At 32.4% G+C, this 19,666-nt stretch overlaps 1 protein-coding gene across 1 annotated transcript in view; it reads right to left on the minus strand.

Annotated features, from left to right (window-relative positions):
• The window catches only part of SLCO6A1 (solute carrier organic anion transporter family member 6A1), a 71,903-nt gene that overhangs the window by 39,268 nt on the left and 12,969 nt on the right, over positions 1 to 19,666 (minus strand). The window contains 5 exon segments of the mRNA XM_006913381.1: positions 9,335 to 9,444; positions 10,261 to 10,382; positions 15,331 to 15,427; positions 17,188 to 17,252; positions 17,254 to 17,347. Of these exon segments, the coding sequence (XP_006913443.1) occupies positions 9,335 to 9,444; positions 10,261 to 10,382; positions 15,331 to 15,427; positions 17,188 to 17,252; positions 17,254 to 17,347 (488 nt within the window).

A 19,666-nucleotide genomic window follows, 5' to 3' on the forward strand; every position in this document is an offset into this window, starting at 1 on the left:
CAGACTCATGATTAAAATAGATATTCTATTATTTTAAGCCATTAAGTTTTGGGGTAGTTTGTCATGTAACAATAGATGACTGGTACACCCAACATAATCTCAAATTCTTGATATTATTAGCTGGCTTTCAAAATTTCACCATGCTGACAGATTTTCCAAGAATTCTGTGTTTATTCTAAATACTAATTGCTTATTGGATTTAGATCTGTCACCCATCTTTAAACATTGTCTACAGTCTCCTTTAGAGAATAGAAATCTTGACTTGATGTAATCTAATCCATACTTTTTACTTCGTATTTTATGCTATTGTAGTCTTGTTTAAACTTTTCCTACCACTGTCACAAGATATTTCTTTCATTTTTAACATTAACTGTGTTTTTTTCTAATCACATTTTTATTAAACCTAGAAATTGCCTTTCTACAGGTTATGAAGTACATAGCCAAACTCATTTCACCATATAGAGAACCAAATTTGTCATCACATCTACTTGAACAATTATCCATGCAGTTCCTCTTCTATTTTATAGCAAATTCTTATATGTATTAATCTGTTGCTGAGTTCTCTCTTCTGATCCACTGGTCTATTTATCTGTACTGAGGAAATGTTACACTGTTTTTACTATTATGGCTTGTACCCTATCTTAACATGTACTAAGACCAATGTTCTTTGTTTTCCTTTTGCATGCCCTTATTCTGCCATAATAATTTTAGAATCAATTTGCCATTTACTAAAAAAAATAATAAAATTCTTTCCATAGTTGTGATTATATTGAATTGAAATTACAGATTATTGAGAGAGAAATCACATATGAAAGTTGTCATTTCATCCATTAAGGTGGAATATCTTTCAACTTGTCCCAGTCTTCTCTAACATTGTTACATAGTTTTAAATTTTTTCATGAAGTTCTTGAGCAGCTCTGTTAAAATAGTTTCTGAATTACTTAGTTTTGTGATTCTTTTTACTTTATTATTTAATTTTAAAAGTAGATAACTCATTTTAAATATTCTTATTTGAATATTTCATTTTGTACAATTTAAAATTTTTATATTTCCCTTATGTTGTACATTCAGATTGTGTTCCATTAATGGAGTATAACTCTTTTCTAGTTCACAAATGTCAATTTACTCATAGTAATGATTGAGAATTGAATACTAAATACAGTTGTAGAATATTTCATGATTCTATATGGCAGTCTTATCAGTTATAACAGGCAGAACAAGGAACAGAAAATCTAGTTTTTGTTTTGTCTCATCACAATCTCTACATCTCATTTTTAGAATGTACTATATAATAGTTGACAGAGCAATGCCATTGGAGTCACGTACATAAGATAATTTTATATTCTTAATCTCAATTTGGCCGTGTGTGTGTGTGTGTGTGTGTGTGTGTGTGTGTGTGTGTCCAAACATGTCTTTGGAAAAGTTCCTCATTCACTTTAAATTATTGGTTCACCATCTGTAAAACAGAAATGATAAATATCTGTATCTCTGGATTACAGGATTTTGAGAATTGAATACATGTAATAAATTAATACAATCCCTGGCACATAGAAGGTATCCAGTAAAGATTACACATTATTTTCATAATTTATAAAACAAGAGGGTCACACTAGATTACCAGATTTGTTGTTTGCAAACTTTAGTGTGCATGAATCATTTGGAGGGTATAAAACACAGACTGATAGGTCCTACTTCCAGAGTTTCTGATTCAGTAGGTCTGCAGTAGGATGCAAGAATTTGCATTTCTAACAAATTCCCCAATGACGATATTGACCTAGATACCATACTGAGATCTGCTGCACTGGATAATTTTTGTGTGTAGGCTATCTAGGATTAAAATGAACAGACTCTTTAGTTAATCCAGTTGATGTGACTTATCATGTTACACAGGAAAGTAAGGAAGCCAAAAACACTTTCTCAGTGCTAAACAATTCATAAAGAAACAGAACATCATTCAGTAGAAGATGGCAGCTTATCTCGTCTGCTTAATAATGAGTTCCATTGCTTTGTCTTGATTCCTTCAATGGCCCAAAATATTCAGCTTCTTCTGTCAGCTTATTGTGTCTTTGTCTACTTTTATTATAGCTTCTGACTATTCTCTCTCCATTTGCTTCTCTGTCTCAATGGTCTTTCCTCATTTATTTGCTCTACATCAATTTATCAAAGCTATGTTGTTTGAGTTCCCCTCTCTTTCTCTTATACTCCCCCGAGAAAGAGAAATTGACTGAATTAGTCAGTTTATAGCAAGGTCTACCTATTTGACACTGTTCTCAAGATATGCTATTTATTAGGTGTTGGAAAAATCTAAAGATTGCTCTCTTGAGCACAAATGCTGACCCTAGACCTACTTTTGCCTAGAACATCATATAGAGCATGGCAACTACTGCACAAGGAAACACTTTTAGGCACTTTACTCAGATAGAAACTGTGAGCACAGCAAACACTCAGAATACAATAGAGTTCCTTCCAATAAAATGTCCATGTTTTCCTGTATTTTTTTTTAAATCCATTTCTTTTCTTAGATATAAATATGAGAGGAAAAGAATAAGGCCAGATATACAAATCAGGATCCAAGGTGTTTCATGTAGTGAACTCAGTCTTAATTCTGGTAGGCATCGATATACAAAGGGAGAAATCAAATTAATTCTGCACAGAAGCAGATAGTTTTAGGCATCAGCCATATCTTGCAGTACTGTGGCTATTATTAGCCCTAATCTATCACAGAGTCTGTCTACAACCTGGGACTTTACCACACCAGAGGAGGTTCATGCTCAACTGGGAGTGTGATTTCAAACTAGGCTTGGTACTCCTGCATGTGCTTACTTCATAGGAGTCTGAAATAAGGACAGAATCAGCAAATTATAAAGTGTTAGGTATAGAGGCCATAGAAAAGTAGACTAAGGTTCAGTACAGGGCATAAGTAGCAGTGAGAAACTACTGTTAATAAGGAAACTAATGCAGAGGAATATTGCAGGGAAGAAAGAGATCCTAAAGACTCAACCAAGTTTCATTGACGATAGGGTGTTTAATGTTCCAATTAATTCTGGAACTTTTTCAATCGTGTGGCAGAAGCAGTAATCTACTTCCTATCCCAATCAGCTCTGCATGACAAGAGACACTAATCTTGCCAGTGAAAGACCTTGGTGTCTACAAATAGGAAGAAAACATAAGTTGAAAAGGATACCAATAAACTTCTTTGAACTTCTTAAGTGTTCTGCTTGATAATTTAACTTCTCACTTGCTTTGGTCTTGATTCTTTATGGTAAATATCTATAATTAGCCATAGAAAATAAGTAATGGTTATTTTCATTAAATGTCAATAAAAGTAAACGATCGCACCTAAAAAATGCTACTCTTGCAAGATTAAAAATGTTTCAGCCTTCCATGCTGTAATCTCACCTACTCTGCTTCCATGAACACCAATTTAGAGTCCAAACTGTAGAAAACTCAGAGACTAAAACTAGTATACAAGGTCCTGACATAAATACAAACAATAAATATATTTTTTAAACCATATTATCACATCTAATGTACATTGATTATACTTTCTACGATAGTAATTTACTTTTAAAGGCAATTCAAAATTTTGACTACAAATAGTAAAATATCTAAATAATTTGGACAGTAGCTCTCTTGGCATATTCTGTCATATTTTATTAGTAACACGAGTGGTGAATAACACCCCATATTCATTTTTTTTTTTTATAGTTCACAGAGTTCTTTCATATCATAATATTCACTGATACTTCTTTGTTCGTTGGAGTCCTAGTATGCAAGTGTCTTCCCTGCTAACAAGGTGTGAGTCTTAAGGCTTGAGATGAAGAAAAACAGGGCAAAAGTATTGATCTTTCTGCTCCATACATTCAAAAGGAGCTTTTCTCCTATAAAATCTTATTCTTTACCTTCTTCTATCCAGTTTAACATCATTGCCTTTTTCTTCTCCATGATTTATTTCCCTAACCTCCAAGAATTATATTTTTATTCTTAAAAATTTTTTCTAATCTATTACATTCTTATAGCTGTAGATAGATAGCTATTGTTCTTATTCACTGACCTACTTTCTAGTCTTCAAGCTTAATCCCATCTACTTTTGTATTTATAACATTTTACCTAATGGATATTATAAAAATGTTAATTTTCTCTGTTCTAGTTTTTTATCTTTTATTTTACTTATGTCCATTTTATCCATTTTAACACTATAAAATTCTTTACTGACATTTTAATAAAACTTTTTTATTTCCTTACTTGATGAATTTTCTAAAATATATAACAGCCAGCAGGAAATGTGGTAATAGTAGAGAGAATCTATTCTGAAAATAGTCACTTTACTGGCCCCCTTTAATAAAAATTAATGACAAGTAAAAAAGACTCGTTTTTTAAAAATCCACACCTAGAAAATTAGGAGGTGTATATTTCAACCAGCTGTTAGTCAATGTCTTACAATGATGGTGATATATTTTACTGACTAGAATGATTTGCTTGTAAGAATGACTTTCCATCAGTCCTTATATCAGGGGCTTCTAAACAGTCATTGGACTTTAGGCAAACAAGACCAACTAAGTTTCATGAACCGGGAGGTACTGAACTACAGGATTAGTAGCAGAGGAAGACAAAAGGCCTTTATTCAATTGAGTTTCCCATTCTAGTCTTAAATTTTCTTATTTTCTGTTTGATGACCCATTCTTCTTATTGAGGTAAAAGGAAAATCTTGTTATGAAGTTTTCCTCCAGTTTTTTAATACAGTTTCCTTCCCTACTATAAAATCAGAAATATCTCAAGTAGGCCTTCATTTTATTTATGTATTTATTTAGTTTTTACTATGGGCTATGCACTGATTTATAAACCTTACATTCGTATGAGGAAAGTACCATTACTGTACCAAATTCTTAGCTGAAGGAAGTGAGGCTTAGAAAGGTTAAAGGTTATTTTATTCAATCTAAAAATGCCATCAATTGTAAGAGACACCATTATTTTATGTATCACTAAGAAAGAAACTGCCACTTACACATTATGATACAATGCCTTAAGGAAAGTTCTGTGTTATGCAATTATCAGACTCATCAGCTTTTGAAATATATTAGATCTGTTAAAGATTTGCCAATTTTTCCTGATTAAACTGCACAGCTTAGCATGTGGTAGGCAATCCTTTTTGCAGGTATCTCAATAAAAGAACAACAAAGCTGTCTCTACTTATGGGAATCCTTTGCTTAAGTCCCATAAAATACTCGGATGTCACTTTGCAAGAAAAAGTGAACTAGTGATCATTTTTCTGAAAGGAAGTTTTTGTTTAATTAATAACAAAATTATATCCTGTTGCTGTTTCTGTCTTTATACACATACAATAACTTTACAATTCAACTCTTAAATATTGAAGACTTAAACAACAGTTTCACTCAATATGGACAGCATCGCTAAAGTAGATAACTCAATTAAAGATAATATGAACAGCCATAACCAACTCTGCCCATACTCAGGCAATATCTATGTCACAATTACATCCTGACTTACAGTTATTTCGAGACTCCATCAATTTAATATCCAATCCTATTTCAAAGATGTTAAAATGTGAAGAGAAAAAAGTGTGTCTTAGAATCAAAGAAATATGGAAATTTGCAAAAGGTCTCACCAGTAGTAAATGCTACATAATGTCTTCACTGGGTAGTTCTACTAGTAGTTAGGCCTGCTAACAAATCAGAACTTATGACTAAGAAGCCAACTGATTTACCGTTAGCCTTGTTACTCCTTGGATAAACTATAGAGCCCAAATGGAAGGCTACTGCTGGCTCTCTGTAAGACTTCTTTACCAAAGAAGAGTAGGATGAAGGATGACACTCAGGTATTTAGATTCTCTAGTGTGCAAACCGGCTTTTGGGCTTAGGTGAATGTAACAGACCATTACAGGGAAAATCTCTCTACCTATAAGATCTACCACAGAGAAGCATAAATTCACATTTAGTTCTACTTCTAACTCATTCCCAAAAAGTCATAGTATCTCCAGCCCTTAAATGAAGAGGAGTTATAAGCATTATCACTGTTCAACTCCACTCTACTTGCACGGATTCTTTAATAATCTTCACCAACCTAGCAGACAACACTGGCTGCCTCCTTCATTACCAGGGAAGATGTGCTCTATTTTAATTTTACCAACATGGCCTAACAGATATGCTCTGTTGAGAAACTCAGCATTGGCATGTGGTAAAACCATGAAATAAGCGAACCATTGGGAACTTGTTTAATCTAGTAGGCTACCTAAGGTACAGCTCATTATCTCTCTCTTTTTTCTGAAACTAAGCCTGATACAATGTTAATGGCAAGATCCTGGATGTACAGGCTTTTGTGTTGGATCTTAATACTACAGGTCCATATCTAAATTTTAGAACCTTTGCTTCCCCATATTTTAGGCTTTTTATCTATTTCTTTCTTTTTTAAGGCTCCAGAAGTTCAGATCAAGTTGATACTGGGAAGGTTTATTTTATTTCTTCTTCTTACACAAACTATTGTCAGTAGCCCTGAATTTCATAAATATCAAGTGATTATTTAATTAGTTTCTACAACTGGGTCTCATATACTACAGCTGAATTAAAAGCCCAACCATTTATAGTACCTAGGGAAAACTTCCTGAAACAACACCCAAATTGCACTGCCTTTTCAATTCTTTTCCCACTGTAATCCATTTTTTTACACAAAGTCAAGTTTAAAAGTTCCTAAAACAAAGTTTATATCATGTTCAAATTATTCCCTTATTTTATATATGTGATTACCTATTGCACTAAGAATAAAATCTAAAGTTCTTATCATGTACCACAAGAATCTCCATGAATATACCCAAATCTTTGTTGCCTCAAGGTCTTTCCAAATGTGTCTCTTGTGCTTGGTATGTTCTTAATGACCAATCTTCACATGGCTAACTCCTTCTCATGCTTTAGTTTCCCCCATTTAAATGTTCCCTGTTCAACAAAGTCTTCTTTACCCCATATCTATAATAAGTTTCACAAAGAATTTTCTCTAGTTAGTTGTTATCAGTTGTTTTTATTTTGTGTCTTTTAAAAACTCTGTGACCCACACAAGGACATAAATTCCGTAAAGTCATGGGAGTTACATTACTATTGTGTCTTCAATACCTAGCACAATGACACTATGTACAATAAAAAAGAGATAAGCAAAACTAAAATAACAAACATATTGTATTACTATGTGTCAGGCACTGTTCTCTTAGGAAACACCTTACCTATATTAACACATTTAATTCTAATATACTATTATTACCATTATTTTATAGAATAAAAATTAAGGCACACAAAATAATAATGTCCCCCAAAGTATTTAAAGACCCTTTAAATGGTGAGCTTCAACAATTGTTAACTTGTTCTATTTAGAAAATTAGATAAGTATGGTTCTATCAAGTTGTAATGAAAAAGCTTTCGAAAAGAGTAACAAGTTATTCTATTCAAATTACACACCAATTCTTATGTGATGAATTGAAAAATAAGAATTTTTCGAATTATTATTTACATGAAGTCCAGGTGGGCTTAAAGCAAGGCAACTTCACATTTGATTACTGTTTTGCTATTGGCTGCCTTTGGCAATGGTTTAGGAATATCACAAGGTTATTTATGGCTTTCTTAATCTTCCTTCTTCCTGGGACAGGCACCTATCATGCACTAAATGTACAAGCCAATGACATATGCAGAACCTGCTTTGTAATTGGGCTTTCAGAATTAATAGAAAAGTCTTTGACAAATTAAATCAGTCATTCTCAAAGTACAGTCTTAATTTCCAGATTTTAAAATGATTTATGAAAATTTTGCCAGTTTCAACCCCTGTTTTTTGGAAGTGAAGATTTTCCAAGCTCCTCACTCTGATATTCTAGAAGTCATGTCTTCTAATATACTTTGAAAAGAATTAAGATAGTTTCTAGTTACCCACCAGGAAGGTGTCAATCAGAAGTCTAAGATTGTTAACAGGCATTGTATTTTGTTTGTATCCTAACAATAATAATCAAAGCACTCTATTTCCAAGAGAGAGATTTTAGAATTGGCTTGTTTTTGTTTCTTGAATGAAAGTTATCTTAAAACAAAAAAACAAACAAAAACTTAAATTTTCTGAAAAGTTTTTTTTTTAACAATTATATCTTAATTTTAACAATATAAAATAGGTTATATCTAATTTATTTCTGCATTGCTAAAATACATATGTGTAATATTTTGGTAAAAATTAAAATTAAATAAAAATTTGAATGAAATATAATTCATTTATAAGAAAGGGTCCAGGATTAGATAACGAGATAAAATACTGTGTTTGAATAAAAACAAGTAAACAAAATTCTAATTTTATATAACCTATTCATTTTAAGAAGAATTAGACTTTAATATATACTTTAATAATTAATTAGACATTAATTAATAACGTAATATATACGTTATTTTCTATTCTATTTTGAACAAATGTCTATGAAAGCATTAAGGAAGGAGAAACTCATTTTGCCCAGGAATATAAGGTAAGATTTGACAAAAAGAATGGAGTAGAAAAAGAAGTAGAGAGATTAGCTTCTACAAAGGTCCAGAACTATAAAGTACCTAATGTGTCCATGAAAGAACATGTGGCTGGAATGTGGGGAAGAAAGGGATAAAATTCTGAGATGAGGTAGAAAAATTCAGTTGATGGTTTGTGAAGAGTAGTCAATGTCCCACTAAAAGAGTGTTAAATTTACCTACCAAGTAATCTAGAAAATGACCCGATAATATCTACATGTGAGAAATACAATTCTGAGGGCAACAAAGAATGAAGTTGTGCACAGAAAACAAATTGAATGAAGAATTACTATTTACAAGTTGGGGGCTTTTAACCCCACTGTCTGTGTTATAGACCTTGTTTCTCACCTACAGAAACAAAGTCATGGGTGTTACAAAGTGTTTTTCTCCATTTGCTATTGAGATAAAATATTTTCAATAAAATGTGATGTTTGTGAGAATATTTGTTAACTTCTAGAGTTCTATGTCATTTAAATATAATAAAAGGATATATGATGTTAATACCTGTATGTCATTTCAATAAATTTCTTATTTATTTCTGCAGGGAAAAAATAAACACAAATAATATAAAAGAAATAGAAGAAGGAAAATACTTGGTACCAGGCTTTGACACTAGCCAAGTTCTTGGCAATGCCACTTAGGTCCTGTTTTCTATTATCTATCAAATCAATAGGTTAATTAAGACTTCAAAAGCCCCACTCAGATTTAATTTGAACATTTTACTGTTATTTTCTTAAACCCACTATTAGAAAATTGTACAAGTGAACTTAATTGGCTTATTCATGTAAAATATTTTACTTTACCAAAATAGAAGCAAATAAATCTTTGATACTAGTTCCAAATTCCTGATCTTTATGTTTTTTGTCCAAAAAAAAAGGCATTTTGTGTTCCCCAGGTTTTATCCTTGCTGTACCTGTATTTTAACAAGTAAAACAATCTTATGACATGTTCAAATAACTAAACATATATAAACATACATACATATCCTAATAAATCCAATTTGTCTTAGAATGCCAACTGAGCTATTCTGAACAAGCTAGCCAATTCAATTAAGCAAAAGTTACATTCTTCTAAAACAGTGTTATCCTAAAGAACACTCTGTGATAATGAAAATTTTCTATGTCTGCAATGTCTAGTATTGTAGACATTAAATACTTGAAAAGTAGTTCTTATGACTGAATAAATGAATTTATAATTTAATTTAGTTTAAAATTTAAATAGCCACATGTAGCAAGTAACCATAATATTTGACAGCATAGTTCTAAGATATAAAAGAGTAATCTTTGATATTACTAAAAATATTTCGTGCCAATGAAATGTACTACCATTTGAAGAGTGTTTGATTTCACTAATGTTACATGCATTTTTTTTAGTGTTTCCAAAAGAATTTCAGCAATTATTGTATCTTAACAATTCTATGAGATAGTACATGTATTAAATAATAGATTTAAATATAATTCTTTCTCTAAGAAAACTTATAAACTCTAGATATAAAGCATTTTTAAAAAGAAATGACAAGAAGCAACAATATATATAATGAATGTCTGGTACATAAATAAAATAACATTTGGCCACAGGAGGCTTTATTTGTTCAAATAGTACTATCACATGTCCCTGTATCTCTATGAAAGAAAGAAATATTTTTCAGCCATATTCTGAGAATGGGGAATGAGGGTGGTAGGAGGAATCTACTATCCTTTAATTTAATGAATTATGTTGTTATAGTCACCTTGTAAAGGATGTGAAAAACATGACAATGGTATTGATGTAGACCATGAAATAATTGAGACAAAAACAAAACGAATCCACCAAGTCCGTAGCCAGGATTGACTATTATTACTGCCTCCAGTGCTTTAATAAAGAAAAATAAAAAATTTCAACTTTATGTATGGTATTTTATTACAAAGCCACAATCAAACAGAAAAAGAAAAAGATTAAAGAGAAATGAAACACTTTCTGTTAATTTCTCCCTGTTGTTTTGCTGAGAGTAAGTGGCTGTGAGTCCTCTAATTATATAGCTCCCTTTGTCCCATAAGATCTTAAGGTTTTCCTTTCTTTCCTCTCCTCTGTCCACTTAGGTGGTGAAGAATAATTCTTTAATCCTTTTGAACTTTTTCCTACAACAGAAGCTATGCACTTGGACTATGCCTTTAAATATCACCTCTTCTTTAAAATCATTCCTACCCCTTTAAATAGCCCTTTAGTGAAAACCTCCCCTTTAAGTTGTATGACTAACCCTTTATTTGGCATCTGAACCTTTAAATCCCACATATTATGAAATCTCTTTCTTACAGTCCCTTCTCTCAACTCTCAGACAAAGAGCGAATTACTCTTCTAGTGATCATACCTAATCATCCTTAGGACCCTTTGTTATCAGTTGTCTTCTCTCTTCCCTGCAATATTTTTGGTCCACCTTTGTAAACCAAAAAGTCTTGTAGTAAGCAGCATAGAATGGAAAAGTAAAGGATCCTGTGCTGAGATTTTTTTATTTTCTCTTTTTACTCACAGTAATTTTATAGTTTCAGTATTCTTTGTCTTCAATAATGCCAAGGCCATGATTTTGTGGAGAATTTTCATAGTTGCAAAGTATCATTTAGGGAGAAGATTTGGGGAAGTTGATTACTACAGAGCTGTCATTGTCTTCGGTTTCACACACATTTAAGATCCTGTCCAACCAGCCATCATGGGAAATGCCCAGGAACCACAGTTTTAGAGGTGATGGTTTTTCACAGGTGTCTCTATTGCCAATGATGAGTAGCTTGCTTGGAGGCCTTGTGGAGAGTATTCCCAGTTTTATTGATGGGGCGACTGCTTATCCATTGCTACATTATTCAGGGATACAATTTCCAACTTGCAATGACACAGGGCTGTAATCTTGATTTCCATTATCTAGTAAGCATAAGTTATGCCCAAGGAGTTTCAACTCCAGCTTGTCACTATGGCTACATGTTTCCTCACTGATTATAATTTTCAGAAATTTTCTTTTTTACACTTTTGAACCCAGCTATGTATCCTAACTATATGCATTATATTACACATGATATGATTATTACATGTGTAAATAATTGAATACCTAAAAATTGAGGAAAATAAACTTAAAAAACTACAAAGTATAAGAAAAGAATTTAATAGTGATATATATAAAACAAACTTAGAAATCAATATTTCCTCCTGCTAAAACTAAATTATTAGTAAATGTAATAATACAAAGATGTTATGCACAACACTAACAAAATACATAAAATCACTAGGACTAAGCTTAATGGGATATCTTCAATAAAGAAAATCATAAAACTTTTTTGAAGGGAATAAAAAAAAAGCAGAGAAAATAGAGCAACATACTATATTCTTGCATGGAAAGGTAACAATTATTCCCAATTTGACCCATAAATTCACAGGGATGAATATGGTATCTGTAAGTCTTTGAATGGTGGTGCTAGCAGAATCACTGTAGACAAATTCATATGTTGAGATCTTAACCTTCAGTGTATTAGGGGGAGGGACCTTTGGGAGGTGATTGGATCATGAAGGTGGAGCACACATGAAGGTGATTAATGACCTTATAAAAGAGACCCCAGAGAACTTTCTCACTCCTTCAGCCATGTAAGGACAGAAAGAAAAGATGACTGTCCATGAATCAAAAGCAGAATTTCACCAGACACTGTATTTAATGTCACCTTGATCTTGAACTTTCAAGCTTCCAAAACTGTGAGAAATAAATTTCTGTTGCTTATAACTCCAATCGATGATATTTTTGTTATATCGGCCCTAAAGTACTAAGATTGTAAAGAAAAGATTCCTGCCTAGGATAGGTATCTTTCCCTGTAAAGACAAATCTCCACTATTTTAAAAGATGGCAAATATAATTAACCTGACAACAGCTTATCTCTCAATGAAAGTGCTATATCAGGAACTCAGCATTGACTTCTGCTATTGATAAGTTGGATATACAATAATAGTAATACTTATATTCTGGTAAATATTCTTGATGAGAGATTGTTCTTAGTGTGAAGAAGTCCATGTTATTACATTCATGCAAAGTCACCATTACTGTCACCATGGCCACATTTCACATCATGGCCTGACGAAGGAAGAACTGGGGTGGTTAAAGAGCGGGGAGTGGGGAGAGAGAGAGAGAGAGAAGCTGACTGACATTAACAGGATGCGTCATTCTGTCCAACTGATTAAATAACTTCTTCCAAAGTATACCCTCTTCATATGTCCATTCCAAAAGGTTCACCCACATATACTACTTGTTACCAATTTTCTAATCTTGTTCTAATTCCCTGGCTACCCAACTATAAATCAGTATAAATTTATACCTCAAGCCACCCCTCCTTCTATGCTATGTGGACAACTATAACCTAAAGTTCTACACACTGGAAGGATTTCCTGTATTCCAATGGCACTGTTGAGTGGAGCTATAATATAGTGGCATCTCTCATTCTCATCCCAATGACAGAACCTTATATTCATACACTCAAATGTTTCCTTTTCCCTGGGAATGTTCTCTAGTACTGTTAAAATAAGCCATGTGACCTAGAGTCTTAAAATCACTTTTGTTACTCAAATGATTAAATGCTACAACTATTTAATTCCCAGTCTTGCCCTCACCTAGATTTAATCCTATTCTACAACCTGTGAGTTTATTAAAGTCACTATGTCCAATTTACCCGTAGCAAGGAGGTTATTTGTGCATACAAATATGCAACCTAGTTCTGAAATCCTATTGTTACTTCTGATACTATTTTTAGTATCAGTTAGGATCCTGTTAGGAAACAGATGGTATACTCACACTAGATATTCTGAAGCGAGACTGACAAAGAGATTATTTCTAATGGGGTAGACGGAATTTAGGGAAATGAACAAGGCATGTAACAAAATTCTAGGGCTAGCAACAGCAGCAAGCTGTTACTACAGGCCTGAATGTCAAGTGTAACAGTGCTTAATAAATGGAGAAGGTAGCCTAAAAGGAGCCATGGCCTTCAGAATAGAGACACAGCAAATCTGAGTACAACCCCTCAGGAAGGGAGCTGGGAGGATTCACGCCCTAGTCTTAATATGCTCCTGCTCTCTCATCTACCACTGTTTCTCACTGGCCAAATACAACTGAAATCCAGAGTTCAGGGGGTTATGTTGAGGTTCTCAATACAGCTCATTCTCCTAGGGAAGTAAAGACAGTAGAAAAGGTTCTAGAAATATGCAGAGTGAATTTAGAGAGTCAAACAAAATATATCCAACATACGGCTTATTCTCTGATGCCTTATTTATTCTCTCTTTATGATATTTGTCTGGCAGCTACCAAAACTTCACACTAGCCAGGTAAGAATCCAGATGAGCTAGCAGGGAAGCTTTCAGGAGAGCTTCCAGGTAGTACATATAGGAAAAAGTAACTATGAAGTTAGTTGGCTATAAATAACAGTAGCTAGTTGGCTTCTAGTATCTCAATTTTAATTAGTTCTACCTTTATATAAACCCAGTTTCAGAAATGGGGGAGGGGGCTCTCTGTTTTCTTGTAGTGTCAGAATATCTTCTTTATTAATTTCATCATCTCAATGAGAGAACTAAAAAAAGCAAGGAGAAGTCACTTATGGTACTACTTCTCAAAACATAATTAAATACAGCCTTAAAAATACATGTTTATATGATAGAAGGAAGGAAATAATAATAATTAGAGCAGAAATAAATGTAATATACAATAGAAAACCAACAGAGAAAATAAACAAAACTAAGAATTTATTTTTTAAAAAAATCAAAAAATTGACAAACCCTTTGGTAGACTAGAAAAAAGAAGGCTCAAATAACAGTAATGAAAGAGGAGACATTACAAACAGATGCCACAGAAATAAAAAGGATCATAAGACACAACTATGAAAAATTTTATGCCAACACATTGGAAAACCTAGAAGAAATAGATAAATTTATAGAAACATGCAACCTGTCACAACTGAACCATGAAGAAGTAAGTATCTGAACAGACATATAACTAGTAAGGAGATAAAATGAGTAATCAAAAACCTCCCAACATAGAAAATCCCAGGACCAGATGGCTTCACTGGAAAATATTACCAAACATTTAAAGAATTAACACATCAATCCTTCTCAAACTTTTCCAAAAAATCGAAGAGGAGAGAACACTTCTAAATTCATTCTATGAGGTCAACATTAGCCCTATTACAAAATCAGATAAAGATACTACAAAAAATAGTCATATGCTATAACATGGATGCACCTTGAGGACATTGTACTAAGTGAAATAAGTCAGTCATAAAGAGACAAATACTGCATGATTCAGCTTATATGAGGTATCTAACGTACTCAAAATCTTAGGAACAGAAAGTAGCATGGTTATTGCCGGAGGCTGGGGAAAAATGGAGAAAGGGGAGTTGTTGTGCAATGGATATAAAGTTTCAGTTTAACAAGATAAAAAAGTTTTAGCGATCAGTTGCACAGCAATGTGCCTATAGTTAACACTACTATACCAGACACTTAAAAATGATTAGGATTGTAAAGTTTACGTTATGTGTTTTTACCACATTTTTAAAAAACTATATGCAGAATTAGTAGTAAGGTTGTCATTATAAGTGGTGTTTTTAAAATTATCTTTCAAGCAATAATGGTAAAAGTGTACATTTTAGATAAATTTATATGTACGTATGTGTACATATCAGTCATGTTCACATATATTTTTCTAAAAAATGGTGATTATACATTAAATGTACATATTTATAAGCTACAGTGTCTATCCAATAAATATTTTACACAATGTAAACAAAAAAAAAGAAAGTAAGTGGCTTACCTAGTATCAAAAATAATATCCTCAAAGGTCTTAATTAGGGGTGCTGCTATCACATAGCCCAAAGCATATCCAATTGTTCCTGAAGCTTCCACAAGGCCTATAAAATGAATTATGAACATCAAACGACTATATAAACCAGCTTTGTCATAAGATTATAAGTACCATGTCATTGAAATGGATTACTTCTGAAAGTTTCATAGCATACTTTATTATTCAGGGTTCTCCAGAGAAACAGAACCAATAAGATATTGAATGCACGAGGGAATGTTCACACTCATTTGTGTGGGAGGGAGAGAGAAGTGAGGGAGAAGAAAAGGGAGAGAAAGATTTTAAGTAATTGTCTCATCATGCAATTGTGAGGGCTGGCAAGTCGAAATTTGTATGGTGAGCTGGCAGGCTGGACATGTGGATAAGAGTTAATGTTACAGTCTTGAATCTATAATTAAGCTTGAAATCCAAAGGGCAGGCCATCAAGCTGAAAAAACTCAGGCAGAGTTTCTGTGTTGCAGTCTGGAGACAGATCTGCTTCTTCTTTGGGAAACTTCAGGCTTTATTCTGAAAGGCTTCAACTGATTGGATGAGGGTTACCCACATTATGAAGGGTAATCTGTTTTATTCAAAGTCTACTGATCTGACTAACATTTACATCTAAAGAAATCACAGAAATATCTAGACTATCATTTGATGAAACAACTGATTTCCATAACCTAGCTAAGCTGACACATAAAATTAACCATCAAACATATTATCCACTGCATATATTAGAGAAACTCAGGTAATTTAACTATATAAGTCACTGTACCTTATTTAATCTATATATTTAATGTAAGTAAATATATTTATATTCAATATAAATTCAATATACCTTATTTCACTTAATTAGTGATACGAAAACAAGATGATACTTTATAATGATACCATATATAACATTATATAATGATACCCTTGCATCTTTCACCTTAGCTGCCAAGGCAACAGGAAGTGGCAATAAAGCAAGATTCTCTCCACAGTATATAGACATGTGTTTTAATCACTATTCAGTAGAACCAAAAGTAAAACAACATACTTGTTGCCACCCTCAGTGAAGACTAATAACATCACTAATCATCAGGAAAATGAAACTAAAAACCACAATATCACTTCACACCTGTTAGGATAGCTGATATCAAAAACTAATAAATCATTGCAAAAATATTTTCTAAAATCAAACATAAATATCATTTATTTTAGTGTATTGGCATAAATTTCCTTATTTCTGGTGAAAAAATTATTATTTTGGTGTAAAATGCTATTTTCTTTTAAGTCGACTTCATGATAAGATAGAAAAACAACTTTAAATGATTATTATTCCAATGCCACACTGAATCTAGTACCGAGGAGACATAAAACAATATTTCCATCCCCTTATGGAAATGGTGGCAGCCAACTTCCCACATATAGCCCCAAAATTCAAACATGCAATTACTCAAGCAATTCAATCTGGTGATTTTGACATTTCTTTCCTAGTGAAATGAACTGTGGCCTACATAATTTGATATGACAAATATTTATATAAATATGCAATATATATGGAAAGAGTATAGTTTTTATTACTTAAGAATATATTTTTCCTTTTGCTCTATATCTTTTAGAGTGACTTTTAGATGATTTGTCTACAATTCCAAATCTCAAGCAGCTCCTCCGAATTGAGAGGCTCAATGTGATTTTGAAGTTAAGCATACCAGTTATCTATTACAATGCTATTATAAGGGCCAATAATTACCACTTACATATCAGTTTAGATATGCACACCAAAATATAGAAGCTCAATAAAAATTCAGGATGGGTTAATTATATTAGAAGGAAAAATAAACTTGCCTAAATAAATTCCAGCTGAGTATGTGTCAACATTGTCATTAAGAAAGTTTACTCCAAGGACAAAAAACAATCTGCCCAAGGATGAAGAAAGATACATATTTTAATGGGAATGGCATGCTTCTCTTGCAAGTTTTGATAATCTTCATTTCTTTGCAAATATCTTCTGAAAAGATAATTATTTTTTGTTAGAGTTTAAAGTTAAATACACAACAAATATACAGCATCTTTTATGAAATATTTTACCTTTTATTAGCTATTTCCACCATTATGCTTTTTCTTTTCGTTAAGATTTTATTACATTGAATGTAATAGTTTTACAATCAATCATAAAATTCTCAGGAAAAAATGCAATAAAAGAAAGTTTGTGGGAATAGTGAAAAAGATTCAAATATTATAAACCAAATACGAATGTGTTTTAATTGTTATTCAGTAGAACCAAAAGTAAGACAAATATATTTGTTGCCACCCTCAGCCAAGCTTAAGAAACAAGTGCATAAGTAATAAATCACTGCAAAAAATATGTATGGCTATATGTATATACACACTATGTATACATAATACAAATACACACATATTCCTTTTAAATTTGGCATTTAGTAACCCTGACCCAGGATAGAAGTATTTCCAATGTTTTAGATTATCTCAATCATCAAAGATAACCTTCTGAGTCTAGTTCTATATCCACTTCAGCAATCTTAACATCAACCTTGTGTCACTCTGATTAAATAATTTCCGATTTTATACCCACTAATTTCTAGAACATAGATACATAAGGACAAGATATTATACACTAAAACTTGCTTTCTGTTAGTCATTCTATGGTAATCCACTAGATTTTTAATTTCTTTAAGTGACAGTCTATTTCTTATGTTTTAAATTCACGTGGTTGTAAGCAATAATAAATAAATGTTTGTTGCAATTATATTTGTCATTAAATTGATAGATCAAAGCAATGCTATTGGATGTCTACTGTGTACATTTGATTGGCATTTAACAAATGCTCTTAAAATATTATTGTTGAAAACCAATTAATATATAGATTGCAAAATAGTACAATAATGGAAAATTTCAGCTAGTTCAGTATTCATATGGAATATCTAATTCCATGTCAAATGGGAGGAGGTCTCTAGAACTATGATTCAAAATGTAGACAAAATTGAATGATGGTTCAATTTTATAGACACATTAACTTGTGGTGATATGGGTATCAATGTGATATTTCCAACATCTTGGCCTTTTAGTTCCTTGAACTGCTCTCCTCCCACGTACTTATACTCCACTTACCTTAGCTACTCATTTTAAACTTTCAAAAACAATAACTACAAACCTTTCTTAATTGCAATTGCAAGTCTTTCCAGCTCATTCCTTCTAGTAAACAACAATCCCTAAAACCTACCAGGACCTATAATCCATTGATCCTACTCCTTTTTACAAATTGCTATGTCTCTTTTATGTCCTTACTTCTCTCATTGTCATCTTACCGCTTTTAAATCTCTTGCTCTCTTTTATATCATGCCTCAGTAAAACTGCAATCCTAGTCAAATTAAACTCTTCTCCTTACTCTATACCTATACTTTTAAAGATGAAGGTGACTATAGAAAACACACAACCATGCAAATCTCACTTTGAATTCATGATTATTAAACTCTAGGAGTTCCTTCAACTTCATGATAATCAAGTATGTCTGTCATCTACTACTCGGCCTTCTCCCATAAAATTCAACTTGTTTAATTCCCTTCTCATAGGGATCACAGTCCTGAGATTCCTGTCCAGTATCTGAAAACAAATGCTTCCACCAATAGAATAAAACTAATCTTTTAGCACCCTTCTTCATGTTAAACTATCCTTTGTTTGGACTACAATTTCAAAAGGAGGAAGCAGTCAGTACTACAACGCTGGTAATAGTTCAAGAAATATAACAAGTAAAATGTTTTGATTATATTAAATAATATAAATTATGTTGGTGGCTTGCAGAAAATAATTCCATTGCAGTGTTTAGGGTAGATGCCATGTTAAAATGGGTTGAAGAAAGAATATGAGATAAAACCAGAAAGTATGGACATTTCTTTAAAAAAAAAAAAAAAAAACAGTGAAAATAAGGAGATTGTGTAAACTGACAAAGAGAGGACTGCATGTTATATCTATTGTTGGCTTTGTTTTTTAATAATGGGAAGAACTTGAGTACATTTAAGTGCCAATGAATAGGACCAAAAGAGAGAGGAATTTGCAGAAGGAAGAGGGAGAAGATCACCAATAGAATAAAGTCCCCAAGTAGGCAAGCGAGAACAGGATATTTAGCAGGAAGATAGCTTGTCCATATTAACAAGAAGGAAGAAGTAAAGAATGTGAACATGAAAATATAGGTGGAATCATCATTTCTATAGTAAGAAATTAAGGCAATTTTCTCTTATGGCATATATTTTCTATCCAACAAAGAAGAAAAGAGTTAAGTGAGGTACTATAGACTGAATGTTTGTGT

This window comes from Pteropus alecto, unplaced genomic scaffold, assembly GCF_000325575.1.
Source record: "Pteropus alecto unplaced genomic scaffold, ASM32557v1 scaffold20, whole genome shotgun sequence".
NCBI classification, from domain to species: domain Eukaryota; kingdom Metazoa; phylum Chordata; class Mammalia; order Chiroptera; family Pteropodidae; genus Pteropus; species Pteropus alecto.